At 44.6% G+C, this 15188-nt stretch overlaps 1 protein-coding gene across 1 annotated transcript in view; it reads left to right on the top strand.

Moving 5' to 3' along the window:
* Positions 1 to 15188, top strand: part of LOC117508966 (kinesin-1 heavy chain-like) — a 119869-nt gene that overhangs the window by 11810 nt on the left and 92871 nt on the right. The window contains 1 exon segment of the mRNA XM_034168825.1: positions 4806 to 4893. Within this exon segment, the coding sequence (XP_034024716.1) occupies positions 4806 to 4893 (88 nt within the window).

Raw genomic sequence — 15188 nt, forward strand, 5'->3', positions numbered from 1 at the left:
CCAAACACAGTACGTGGTGTCCAACTGGAGTGTCCAGATCCACAGATTTCCACAGCCGCTTCAGTGGGAGGACACACCTCCTGTCAGTTCTCAGCGCACACAGCAAAGCCACACTTATGTGGGACTTAGACAAATTTCTCTGTGAGTACGAAGGTGATTGTCTGCATTCTGTTATCGTGCCAAGAGTGGGACATGCCACACATTTTCCAAGTGCCATGCAAGCAGTGTTAGATGTTCATGCATGTCACCTGGAATTTTGCCAGTACCTGCCTCGAGAGGGTGCGATGGGTTCGCACAGCACACACTTTGTCTTTCAGGCACTTGTGTGTACAAATAGTTGTAGCAAGAACAGGTGGGATGTTTGGATGAAGCAGGCACATGCACTGCTGCGATCAGCTGTTGTCCCGGACAGATTAAAAGCAGCAGGAGTCCATGAGGTTGCTGGTTGCCTGTACAAAGCGCCAGTGGCCCAGAGGCGAGGGGCAACTTGCATGGCTCTGAGATCCACTGACACTGATGCACAGTGCCTGTGATCGTGGTATAACGTCCAGATTGTGCATGTAATCACACATCCATTGACATTCCACCTCATGTGTCAGAGGATTCGTCTGAATTATCATGTCATCATGGCTGTTAGACCCCGTCCACTCGGCCGCAGTGCGCGTCAATGTGTGACGGAGATGCACTGACGCACAACGCCTGTGATCATGGTATAATGTCTGGATTGTGCATGTAGTCACACATCCATTGACACCTCGTGTGTCAGAGAATTCATCTGAATTATTATGCCATCATGGCTGTTAGACCCCGTCCACGTCACGGAGAAGCGCTCATCAGGGGCACAATCTGGACATGCCAACGCAATCAGACTGCTCCAAATGCTGGTGGGTTGTAATTTTGAATGCCATTTGGGCAAGCAGTGCAACCACTGTACGAATATTCTCCAGTTCGACTGCAACACGACAGTAGTGTGCATCCTCTCTACATTCATGCTGGCCTGCTAATTTGACATATTTCCCTTAGTGCCACACGAATGCTGTACGAGGAATTCAGATGCAGCAGAACGTACACAAATATAGTCAGAAATGGTCTTGAACTGTGAACCTTCTACTTTGGAAACAAGAGCACAAACCGCTTGACATCTGAAATGCTCAGTCCTAATGTTGTCCATTCTCACCACTCGCAAGGAATGTCACAGCATCTTCAGCTTTCCCTCCGTGTTTTTGTTAGTGCTGCACAACATTGTTGGTCTCACTAATGTCTTGTAAACTTTACTTTTCATTAAATTATATATATATATATATATATATATATGTACGAGGTCTATTAGAAAAGTATCCGACCTTATTATTTTTTTCAAAAACCATATGGATTTGAATCACGTGTGATTACATCAGACATGCTTGAACCCTCGTGGGCATGCAAGAGTTTTTTCACGCCTGTCGGTTACGTCATTCGCCTGTGGGCAGTCTTTGAGTGAGGAGTGGCCCACCCTCTCGTCGATTTTTTTCATTGTTTAGGAATGGCTCAGAGACTGCTGCTTTGTTTGATCAAATTTTTTTCAAAACTGTAAGGCACAACTGAGTGGACACCATTCGATAAATTCAGCTGGTTTTCGGTAAAAATTTTAACGGCTGATGAGAGATTTTGGTCTGGTAGTGTCACCGTAAGGACGGCCCACGGCGCCTGACGGCGATCTGCGCTTCGGGGCGGCAGCGTCTCGCTGTTTCAAGTTGAAAACTTCCACATTTCAGGCTCTGTTGACCCAGGAAGTCGTCAGAGAACAGAGAACTTTCAGAAGTCGGCATGAGGAGTTTATTCGGACATTCCATTGTTAACGGACATTTTGTAATGAAAGAACGTGCGGGCAGAGTCGCATGTCGGGCCGCGGGGGGTCGCAACAGGAAAAACACCTCCGTTGGAAACCTTAACAGGCAAGTTGGAACATGCCCAAGCTGTTAAACAATTTCTCAGTTACTCACTTGTTGAAAGCCATCAAAAGCCGCCTGAATTTTACAAATGGTTTTCAACACGGAGATGTTTTTCCTGTCGCGGCGCACACAGATTTGCCAAGTCGTCACGGAAACGACTCAGCGAATTTGCACTCATTAAAAAATGTCCTTAAACAGTGGAATGTCCGCATAAAGTCATCATGCCGGCCTCTTCTGAATCTTCTCTGTTCTCTCACGACGTCCTGGGTGAATTAAGCCTTAAATTAGGATGTTTTCAGCTCGAAACAGGCTGACGACGGCGCCTGGAAGCGCTGCACGACGTCCCGCTCCGTGGGAAGTCCTTACACCGACAGAAACACTCCATAATCTCTCATCAGCTGTTAAACTTTTCACCGAAAACCAGCTTAATCTCTCGAATAGTGTCCACTCGGATATTCCTCACAGGTCCAGAAAAAACGCGCGCCGTCTCGAGCAGCGTGTGAAACAAAGGAATTCAGCCGAGAGGGCGGGACCACATCTCACTCAAGGCCTGCCCACAGGGAAATGACGTCACCGACACGCGTGAAAAAACTCACGCATGCGCACGAGGGTTCAAGCATGATTGGTGTAATCGCACGTCATTCAAATCCATATAGTTAAAAAAAAAATAAAAGGGTCGGTTTATTATCTAGTAGACCTCGTATATGCAAACACATATTCTGTTCATAACATACAGTTGTATGTACAAGTTTGGGCACCCCTGATGATTTCCATGATTTTCCTTTATAAATCATTGGTTGTTTGGATCAGCAATTTCATTTAAATATATCATATAGCAGACAAACACAGTGATATTTGAGAAGTGCAGGACTTTTATGTGTTCCCAGGGTGAATAAAAAGTCTGCCGGTGACAGAGCTTTCTCCTACCGTGCCCCAGCTCTGTGGAACAGCACACATATGCCAGTCGGATACTGTGGAAACTTTTAAATCACGTTTAAAGATTTGTTTTCCTTGTTTTATCATTAGTTTTAATGTGTTATGATGTGTGTTTATTCTTGTGTTCTTTTATGGTTTTGTGTTTTTATTGTGTTTTAAGTTTTTAATTCAGTTTTCTCTGTTTTTATTATGTTGTGTGAAGCACCTTGAGGCGATCTCATCATAAATTGGCACTATATAAATTAATACATTTGAATTTGAAAGTGAAATGAAGTTTATAGGATTTACAGAAAGTGTGCAATAATTCTTTAAAAAAATAGGCAGTCGCATAAATTTTGGCACCCCAACAGAAAACAAATACATCAATATTTAGTAGGTCCTCCTTTTGCAGAAATAACAGCCTCTCAACATTTCCTATAGCTTCCAATGAGAGTCTGGTTTCTGGTTGAAGGTATTTTGGACCATTGTTCTTTACAAAATATCTCAGGTATGTTGGTTTCTGTGCATGGACAGCCCACTTAAAATCACACCACAGATTTTCAATAATATTCAGGCTTGGGGACTGAGATGGCCATTCCAGAATGTTGTACTTGTTCCTCTGCATGAATGCCTTAGTAGGTTTTGAACAGTGTTTAGGGTTGTTGTCTTGTTGAAAGATCCAACCCCGGCGCAACTTCAGCTTTGTCACTGATTCATGAACATTGTTCTCAAGAATCTGCTTATATTGACTGGAATCCATGTGACCCTCCACTTTAACAAGATTCCCAGTACCTGCACTGGCCACACAGCCCCATAGCATGATGGAACCACCACCAAATTTTACTGTAGGTAGCAATGGTTTTCTTGGAATGCTGTGTTCTTTTTCAGCCATGCATACCGCCCCTTGTTATGTCCAAATAACTCAATTTTAGTTTCATCAGTTCACAGCACGTTATTCCAAAATGACTCTGGCTTGTCCAAACCTCAAGCGACTCTGTGGCATGTACGCAGAAAAGGCTTCCTCTGCATTACAGCATCTCTTTGTGCAAAGTGTGCTGTGTAGTTGAACGATGCACAGAGACACTATCTGCAGTAAGATCATGTTGTAGGTCTTTGGAGCAGGTCTGTGGGTTGACTGACTGTTCTCGCCATCCTTCACTTCAGCTTATCTGAGATTTTTCTTGGCCTGCCACTTTGGGCCTTAACTCATACTGTGCCTGTGGTCTTCCATTTCCTCACTATGTTCCTCACAGTGGAAACTGAAATCTCTGAGAGATCCTTTTATATCCTTCCCCTAAGCCATGGTGTTGAACAATCTTTGTGGAGGCTCCCATGTTGCCACTCATTAGAAGAGATGCAAAGAGGGGAAACATTTGCAAATGGCCACCTTAGCACCAGAACAAACAAATAAAAACAAACAAATAAAAAAAAACGATACCCTTTTTCATGATTGGATTCAACTGTGTAAGGTCAAGGGTCAATGAGCTTACCAAACCAATTTTGTTTTCTAATAATTAGTGCTACATGTATTTGAATCAATAAATGACAAGGGTGCCCAAATTTATGCACCTGCCCAATTTTGTTTAAATAATTATTGCACACTTTCTGTAAATACTAAAAATTCATTTCACTTCTCAAATATCACTGTGTTTGCCTGCTATATGATATATTTAACTGACATTTCTGATCCAGACAACCAATAATTTATATAGGAAAATCATGAAAATTATTAGAGGTGCCCAAACTTTCGCATACAACTGTATATGCTTCATCACCCCTTCAATTTACAAATCCAAACTCATTACTCTAATATACGTCATAAAAAATGCTATTAATATAAATAAATAACAGAAAATTGGCTGAAAACTGAAGTTGTTCATCTCATACAGCAGGTTCTGTTGTGTTTCTCTGTAAAGTATCCTCAAAGACTGTTCCTTTATGGTGTGCGTATGTCTCTAGGGATGTACCGATCGTTTTGTTTGTAGTCCCAATGAGGTCATGGATGCCATAGATGAAGGAAAAAACAACAGACATGTGGCTGTCACAAGTGAGTGGAAACACTGAAACCTTTCTTCACTACTGCCTCTTATGTGTTCAATCTCATCGGGTCTTCTGACTGTATCCAGACTCCTAGCAGATGAGGGATTGGCCTGTGTAGCTTTTTTAAACCTCGATATTTATAGCATCATTTCTCTTTTGTTCTTTGATCCAAGACGTTAGTTGTTATCAACAAATTGCTGTGTCTGTGGCAACATCAGTAAAGTGTTGATGTACTTTGGGGAACAAGCAGCTCATTGTGGCTCAGCTACTCTTTAAGAACTTTAGTAATGAATTTTCCAAGCTGTATCATGTGCCTTTTCATTTGCTACACAGGCCAAAAAATGTGATGTGAACTATTCAAGATTCAAATACTAAAGAACAATCAGGAAGCAATTAGTTTGCTATCATATTTTTTTGTCATCTTTTATTTATTTGTTTTGGGATGCACTACGAAAATTTGACATACATATATACGAGGTCTGTTAGAAAAGTATCCGACCTTTTTATTTTTTTTAAAAACCTGATGGATTTGAATCACGTGTGCTTGCATGAGCCAACCTTGAACCTTCGTGCGCAACTGCGCATGCGTGAATTTTTTCACGCCTGTTGATTGCGTCATTTCCTAGTAAGCAGCCTTTGTGTGAGGTGTGTGTCATGCGCTCGGCATTTTTTCATTCCAAGGAAAAAGACGGAACAACAGGAGCAGTGTGAGTGCATCAAATTTTGCCAGAAACTGGGCGACAGCCAGGTGGAAACCATTCAGATGATTCAGACGTCTTTCGGTGATGATCCTATGGGCATCACACAGATTAAGGAGTCGTACAACCGGTTTAAAGACGGCCGCACAACGGTGGAGAGCGAGCCACGCTCCGGTCAGCCATCAACATTCTGAAATCAAATCAATTTTATTTATATAGCGCCAAATCACAACAAACAGTTGCCCCAAGGCGCTTTATATTGCAAGGCAAAGCCATACAATAATTACGGAAAAACCCCAACGGTCAAAACGACCCCCTGTGAGCAAGCACTTGGCGACAGTGGGAAGGAAAAACTCCCTTTTAACAGGAAGAAACCTCCAGCAGAACCAGGCTCAGGGAGGGGCAGTCTTCTGCTGGGGCTGGTTGGGGCTGAGGGAGAGAATCAGGAAAAAGACATGCTGTGGAGGGGAGCAGCTCTCCACAATTTCACTGATACTTACTGGACTGGTAAGCATTGAAAGCCGAGATAGACATGTCCAAACTTGTCCTCTGACACGCCGAAACGGAGGTGTTCCTTTGTCTCGCTTCCAAAGCGAATCGGTCGTGACGCGCGAAGCCTCTGTGCGGCTTTTCATGACAAAATCTCTTGTTAAAAGTGAAATCTGCTGCAAAATGGCTGATGTCCAGCTCTTGTGATAACCAGAGAAAGAGCACACGACGGTCTCGTATCCACAGAGCCATCCGTTTAGAAATGGTCCGGTGGCTTGTGCTCGGAGCGCGGCGCACCGAGCGTCCTTAAAGGGGTCCTTAAAGCTGTAGTAACAGACCTTATTCTCTGTGAAGCCCGTAAAATTTTCACCGAAAGCCAGATAAATTTTTCGAATGGTTTCCAGGTGCCAGTCTCTAACAGCTTCTGAAAAAATTCTGATGGAAAAAAAGTCCTTTTCATTCCGCCATTTCCAGACAATGAAAATTCGATGAGGGGGCGGGACCACTCCTTCCCAAGGCGTGCTCACAGGCAAATGACGTCACTGACAGGTGTGGAAAAACTCACGCATGCGCACGAGGGTTCAAGCTTGTCTGACGTAAAAACATATGAATGAAATCCATATAGTTTTCGAAAAAAATAAAAAGGACCTTACTTTATTGACAGACCTCGTATATATATATATATATATATATTCAGTTTGCGCTTATTAAATTCCATGCATCTTAAACGTAGTAGACATGGATTATCTGGAATTTTGTTTTGGCAAGTTTTCCCAGTCTACTGCCATCTACTGGTCAGTAGTGTTCAGTGTGTTCATAGCAGTATGAGCGTCTGGACACCAGTAGATGGCAGTGTTATATTTATTTTGACCCTGGTTATATCACACGGTTGTCGAAATAACTTTTTTGGCTTTTTTTTATACAAATAAAAAAAGCATATTTTACAAAAGCACATTTATATGTAAACAACAACACACACACTTCACATTAATGTGTTGGTTTTTACATAGAATAAATGAGTCAATCAATCAGTGTTAGCGGAGGCACATTTTACCCATAATCCCTTTGGCATCTGTCTGTGTTTGTTACAAAACTTCAGAATTAGTGCATTATTTAAAATTAAAAGATATATGTTATGTTTTAACTTTGTAAAATGACAGAATTGACATTAATGGAGTTATTCTATCGGTATTTATTTTATTTATAAATCAAATCCGTTAGTCAGCACTGCTTTATTTTCCAAGACCTCTGCCTCACGGTGACACTGTTACTGAGTAGAGTTGAGCTTCGCTGCTCCTCTCAGCTGCTTCACTGCTGGAAGCTATGTAATAAACAAGAGCTTCCAGCAGTGGGCAGGATGCACAAAGACAGAAGTGCTGACTCATTGTTTGGGTCTGTGGTCGCCTTTGATGCTACCAGAAGTGATTGTGGTGCTAAAACTCAAAATCAGCTTGTTAGTAGTTGCATGTGTACTGGAGACAATACTAATACAATAACATGCTTTTGGAGGGCACTATGCATTTTCAGAGGCCTGATGTCCATGACCAATGTTCGCCTGAATTAGACAAGGGTGAATATCGGTCATTTTGGGCGACTGGGCATGGACGGAGGGACTCCGAAAATGCATACTGCACGACAACTGCATGTTATTTGCATTATTATCACTTACTGAGATACACAACACATTAACAATATTTAATGTTATTTCAAAACACACGACACCCAGCAAACGCGTACATAAAAAGTTGGCTCACTTTAACTTTTGTCGTGTTGGCTGGTACCGTGCTGCTCTCCAAATTTGGCAGGGGTCCTCATCAAGCTGGCTGCTTTGGCTGCTCTTCATTGTCAGACTATCCATGATAAAATTACCCGGAATATCCATATTGGGACCAACACACACTTCTCGCCTTTTCATATTATCATCTGTGGACAGTTCTTGGGTTGTGCATGCTATGACGTCATCACTTTATGCACAGCGGGTATTGGGATACCCGCTGCTGCATCAAATTTTCCAGAACCTGTGAGAGACAGCCAGGTGGAAACCATTCGGAAGATTCAGACAGCTTTCAGGGAAGATTCTATGGGGATCACACAGATCAAGGAGTGTTACAACCGGTTTAAAGATGGCGCACAATGGCGGAGGGCGTGCCGCGCTCCGAGCGGCGATCGACAGGCTGAAACGACCAGATCATTTCCAAACTGAACGCTGTGTTGATCCGGGACGTCGTCTAACTGCTACAGAAATGGCAGAAGAGGTAGACATACCACTTTTTCGGCACGTTCCACTGTTGCAGGAGTTTTTGTCATGAAAAGAGGAGCGGAGGAATTTGCCACGGAGCCACTTATGGCGCGGGACAAAAGCACCTCGTGTTGGTCTCACAGGACATGTTGTAACATGCCCAGCTCTTGCACCATTCGGAAGATTCAGACTGCTTTCGGTGGCTTTTCAGTCGTGTGACTATCCGAGTAATTGTGGACGAGCTGGACATGCCACAACATGTCCTGCGAGGCTTCATCATGGCGTTGCTTTTGTCCCGCGCCATTAGCGGCTCCGTCCCAATGCGCGAATTCCTCCAGACGTCTTTTCATGACAAAAACTCCTGTAACAGTAGAATGTGCCGAAAAAGTGGTATGTCCACCTCTTCTGCCATTTCTGTAGTAGTCAGACGACGTCCCGGATCAACACAGCGTTCAGTTTGGAAATGATCTGGTCGTTTCAGCCTGTCGATCGCCGCTCGGAGCGAGGCGCGCCCTCCACCATTGTGCGCCGTCTTTAAACCGGTTGTAACACTCCTTAATCTGTGTGATCCCCATAGAATCGTCCCTGAAAGCCATCTGAATCTTCCGAATGGTTTCCACCTGGCTGTCTCTCACAGTTTCTGGAAAAATTTGATGCAGCAAAGCTCCAAATCTTTCAGACATTTTCCTCACAATAAAAATCCGACGATGGGGGTGGACCACTGCTCACCCAAAGCGTGCTCACAGGCGAATGACGCAACCGACAGGCATGAAAAAACTCACGCGTGCGCACGAAGGTTCAAGCTTGGCTGATGCAAGCTCACATTATTCAAATCCATATAGTTTTTGCAAAAAATAAAAAGGTCGGATAGTCTTCTAACAGACCTCGTATATGCAATTTATTCTTGCAAGACAGAAGGTATGTAGTGCGTGAGTGAACGTGGTGTGTGTGTGACCCACATCCACCCTTCCCAATCAGCCTACAACATCCTACTCAAAGCCAACCAACAACTTCTATCAGGAAGGGCCGACCACCAAAACAACACAAAGACAGACAAGAACAAAAGATGAGTGGTGAAGACAATAACTGTGAGTTGAGACACCGAGGCGACGGGGCCCCAACCATACAACATACCAGGACAAACAACCACACATGAACAAACAGTGACGGCAACAGTCTGTTGTCTAATAGTGAGCATCCATACCCTAATCTAGGACACCAGAGTCTTGATCCCCTTGAGAGCACCCAAAACCGAATTGTGGTGACGGCTAGATCACAGTTAAATATCTGATCACTACTGTGGCTGGTGTGTTGGGCCAAGACAAGAGTACAGAACCTTACCATATGACGTGGACCACTCCGGGATGTCAGAAGCCATGCGGCCAGCCACGAGCACCGACGGAAATGGGTCCAGGACACAGGGCCCCGGGAGAAACCAGGAGTAAAAGGACAGCGGAAGGGCACAGGGGCCAGGGAGGGCAGCCCCCAGAGCCACTGGGCAGCACGACGAACCAACAGGGGAGCGGCCCGATGGCGCCGGAACGCACCCCCGACACCACCCCTCCTCATGGAGGCACAGGGAGCAGCCCCATACCCAAGGGAAGCACACAGGGCGGCAAAGCTAACTTTTTGGTTAGCTGTGCCCACCACTCCCTAGAGATTACATACATACACACACACACACACACACACACACACACACACACACACACACACACACACACACACACACACACACACACACACACACACACACATATAAATATAAAATATAAATGTTTTTTTTTTTTTTTGCTCCAACTTGCTGATCTGGAGGTTGAGCACTGTAGTGCCTGATGGGCAAGGTGCAAGATTCTATTTGCATGAACTGGAACCAACAATAACCAAGAGTAGTGCCCTGAAACACTTCATTCTGTTGTTTTATGGTAAAATATCCAAAAGCAATGCAGTGGTACATTAAAGCACTAACACATTACTGACAACATGCCGCAATAGAGTGATCCATCAAAAAATATAAAGCAAAGACAAATGAAGAAGTCAGTGGTGACGCATGCCTAAACAAACTACAGATCTGTGATGAACTGTATAAAATGATACCTCCCCCACCCCTGCCATACTAGTTGATTGCATGCATTATATAGTAGTGGTAGTAAAGCTTTTGAAATGAAATGCCTGAATTAACCGACCAGTCAACCTCTGAACCGAAGAACCCAACAGATCTGTTAACACATGTAACTGATAAATTATATATATATATATATATATATATATATATATATATATATATATATATATATATATATATATATATATATATATATATGTTGGATGAATGGATGACATTTATTGTCATTGTCATTACGAGTGCAACAACAACGAGATTACGTCCACACTCACCTTTCCACAGACAAACAGCAATAATCCACAATTATTCCTTGTTTACTGTAATAATGGCACTCATCAGAATTAAGACAACACATATACATTTGACATTGTTTATTTGCACTAAACTTGAAACAGTCCGTTTTCCAAATTGAGGAGATGTCAGTGTTTGGTAGCCGCTGCAACAGGAGTTGCGCCGTCGCTAGCTTGGGGGGAACGGGGACCTGCCGCAACTAAAACCAGGCAGCCTCCGGAAGGGAAAGGGGTAGCGTGAGCCGTGGCCGGGATGGGGTGTGTGATGGGGGACAGGAGGGGAGGTAGGAGGGAAAGTGGAGCATGCTTCAGTCTTTGTCCATGTGTGAGTCTGTCTGTCCTTGTGTACTGGAGTAAGAGAGATAAGGAGGCAGCCAATCTTCCCAAGGCCGTAGAATTTCTTCTGGAGGAAAAACAATGGGCATTTTATCCTTGAGAGGCTGATAAGCCTTCCGTGTTTGTGGTTGAGCAGTGAAAAACACTTTTCCAGCTTCACATGAACAAACCAAATCCCAATTATGAAAATTCCCCAGCCTCTGAAATCTTCACCTTCTCCTGCAAGGCATGCATTTGCTCCGAGATGTTATCCAGTTTGCGTCTGAGTTCAAGGGTTAACGCAGTCTGAGAGTGCATTGCCTTGCCCAACTCATTAATCATGACAGACAAGCGAGGGGTCGTGGTTTTGGCGGCAGCCGTCTTGCCAATCTTTCGGTAGGTCAGGGCAGCACATAAGCCAATAAGTACCAGCCCTCTCACTATGAACCCAAATATGAATAAATCCTCGACGTCCTCCACAGAGAAAGGTGCAAAGCATGCGACCCGTCAAGTCTCCCAGGCATCGAGAACATAGCCCGCAGGGTAAGTTCCATCCGGACATGCAGGGTCCCCCGGCCCTGATTTTCTTGTAGAAAAAATGGTGTCAATAGCGTTCAGAGACCAGCTGATCAGTTCCATTATTAATCCAATATAGTTTGAAGAATTCACAGCCTGGTGAAGTAGGGACTTTGAAGGTTGGAGCAGAGATAGAGGAGAGAGGAGGATATGCGACCGCCCTCGCCGGAGTCCCAAGCTTGGATGTTGCGTCAAAGTCAACGAAGACTACTGGTGGTGGATGGCGCGGGTATGGGCTGCGAGGCCAGCAACCAATCCACAGGGCCTTGAACAGGTGGCACATCTATAAGGAGCATCAGCAGAGTTAGGAGCTTTCCGCCGAAGGTGGGCCTGGTGGATGTTGTACGCCCTCTTTTCCTCAAAGGAGGAAATTCCCTTCTGGATGGTGGCTTTCCAGAGTGGGCGGTTTTGTGCTAGCAGTTCGAGCTCACCAACAGCAATGCCACACTTCTTAAGAGAGTCCTTTACAGAGTCTTTGTAGCGCTTCCTGGGCCTTACAACTCGACGCTCACTGCTGGCGAGCTCACCATAAATAATTGCTTGGGAGTTCTATGGTCGTTCATACGGACAAGGTGACCTGTCCATTGGAGTTGTTTCTTCACGATGACACTTTCAACAGATTGACACTTGGATCTGTATAACACCTCAAGATTTGATACTTTCTCCTCCCAGGGTTTCTTCAGAATCTTTCTAAGGCAGCATTGCTGAAAGGCCTCAAGTTGCTGGATGTGGCAGCAGTCTGTTGTCAAACACTTTCCTCCACAGAGAAGGGTACTTAACAAGACTGCTCGATACACACCAACTTTTGTGGTTGGAGTTATGGTGTGGCTATTCCTCACCCTCTTTTGCAGGCGTCCAAAGAATGCACTTGCCTTTGCGATGCAGCTGGAGATCTCTCTGTCCAGTTGGGCGTTACTCAACAGAATGCTCCCTAGGTACACAAAGGCAACTGTGTTCCTCAAAAGCTTGCCATCAAAACATACTGCTTGATCGATGTGCTGTGTATTGGAGGGAGAGGTTGGTAGAAAACCTCTATTTTCTTAGTGCTCACGTAAAGGCTGAACCACTGCGAGGCAGCAGAGAAGCTGCTGACTAGTAATTGCAGTCCGTCCTCGCTGGGGTAGAAAAGAACACAGTCATCAACAAAAAAGTAGATCTTGGACCAGCTGGTGGCTGACCTTGGTTTTGGTGCGCAATCTTGAGATATTAAATATGTTGCCATTGGATCTAAACCTGATGAAGACACCTTGGTATGTTTATATATATATATATATATATATATATATATATATATATATATATATATATATATACACACACACACACACACGTAAACAAACAAACAAAAAAAGTTATTTCCCATTGAATACATGAGACCAGAATTATTTTCATGCATATTGTCACAGTGTAGTAACATTGCAGTACTCATGGACAGATTCTAATGTACCTTCACATTATATATATATATATATATATATATATATATATATATATATATATATATATATATATATATATATATATATATATATTAGAGGTGGGGGGGGGGGGGCTTTAATTATTCAGATTTTCAAATAAATAGACTCAGGTTGTGGGAAATATCTCTAAATCCAGTTACCACCTACAGACTATTGTTTTCCACTAGTCAAAGTAAGCCCCTTCAGCTTTTCTCGTTTCACACTGGGTCCCCACAGCAGATCTATGGTGGATCTGTGTGTTGATTTGTCACAAATGTTATGCCAGATGCCCTTCCTAATTCAACTCCATATTACATGGAGAATATGCTGTGTTGTACTGTATTTCTCTATTTTATTTTTATTTGTGTGTTGTGGGCACAGCATAATTCTTCATCTGGGGACTGGAGGTGACCCTGCAGCCTGAAGTGTGCTGAGGGAGTGGCATTTGCATTGTATCTGGCCAAACCGTTTCTTGGGAATTTGTATATTCATCCTTGGCTGGAGACCTTGTACACATGGACACCAGTGGTGACCCAAATGGAATTTGGAAGATTTTCCACAATCAGACCTTCAAAGTTGCTAGGGATTATAATGGACCTGCCAGTGTTTATCTGAGATCTTTCATATCTGAGAGCAGCCTGAATATTGTCCAGATGAGTCATAGGGCATGGCTTGTTGGAGATTCTGTTCTGTATATGGAGCAGAGTGGGTTGTGATGACCCTGAGAATAGACAAGGAGGCATTTGTTAGAGGAATCTGCGATGAGGTGACTCATCTGTGGTCTAATGACCCTCAGCTTGCTTACAGATGAATCAAAGCACTTTGTACCTGCAAACCTACCCCTCATCTGTGTCAATACATCTACTGATGCTACTGGACACATCGTCAGTGATGTTCCTGGAATCATGGAGTGTTTCGGGTCTTTCAACTTCATACACCCTCAACCAGGTGACGCAGCCGGGGTTGATCAGACCCCAGCTTGTGTCCACATGGCTAACTGGCTACCACGACTCCATGGTTCTCCTGTCTTGAGCCACAGGCATGTTGAGGCCCTCTCTGCTGCTTCGATGGTATTGCGGATGGCTCTCCTCTTTCGCTCTGCTTTGGTGCCTAAACTGGTTAAGGCTCTGACAAATGAATGGGCGGCGAAACCTCTGCATCCAAGCTCCACTGGGAGGCATCTCGCTCTCCATCCAGCCTGCTGACAGCCCCATATACTTATAGAACTTCCTCTCAAATGCTTCCTCCAATTGATCTTCCCATGGAACTGTGAGCTCCAGTAGCATGACTTCCCTGGTCAACACTGACACAAGGACAATGTCTGGTCGGTGGGTGGTGACAGCAATGTGGCTGGGGAACTTCAGCTGCCAAGGTCCACCAGCAGCAACCAGTCTGTAGCAGAGGTCAGGATACCTGCCTGTGATCTTCTGACCGGGCCTGAATGCTCCCCAGCTCTGACAAAGGCAATGGATTTCTTGGAAGGACAAAACTGCTTTGCCCACACCAGTCCAGTGCTGATAGCATCAGTGATGGTCTTAAGGACTTGATCATGCCTCCACCGGTATCGTCCTTCTCCAAGTGCTGTTGTACAGCAGCTGAGGATGTGTTCTAGGGTATCTCTCTTGGAACACAATGGACATGCTGGTGTTTCTGCTATGTCCCATATGTGCAGGTTAGATGGGCTAGGAAGCACATCATACACTGCCTTGATGAGGAACTTAATGCGGTGAGGCTCGGCTTTCCAGATCTGAGACCAGCTCACCTTCCTCTCAACTGCATTCTCTCACCTTGTCCAAGCCCCCTGCTGCCTCATTCCCACTGCGTTGCAGGCTGTTGTCTCCCCCACCACTGCTCTCACCTCCTCTTGAACAAGGCGCCCCTTCTCCTTCCCTTTGCTGTTCAGCTGGGAAGTTTCAGTTGGAAAGGATCCCAATCCAGCTCGGCCTCTCGTGACCACTCCCACCAAGCTCCTGAGACACAGCCTTGCCTCAGCCTCTTGGACAGCCTCCTCTGCCCTCCACTTCCTGCCCGTCCGCCCCTGGATTCCAGCTTTGGCCACCTTTGGATCACTAGAGTCCCTGTACTGCACCACTTCTCTCGCTCTTGAAACCTT

This window comes from Thalassophryne amazonica, chromosome 1 (assembly GCF_902500255.1).
Source record: "Thalassophryne amazonica chromosome 1, fThaAma1.1, whole genome shotgun sequence".
Classification (NCBI taxonomy): Eukaryota; Metazoa; Chordata; class Actinopteri; order Batrachoidiformes; family Batrachoididae; genus Thalassophryne; species Thalassophryne amazonica.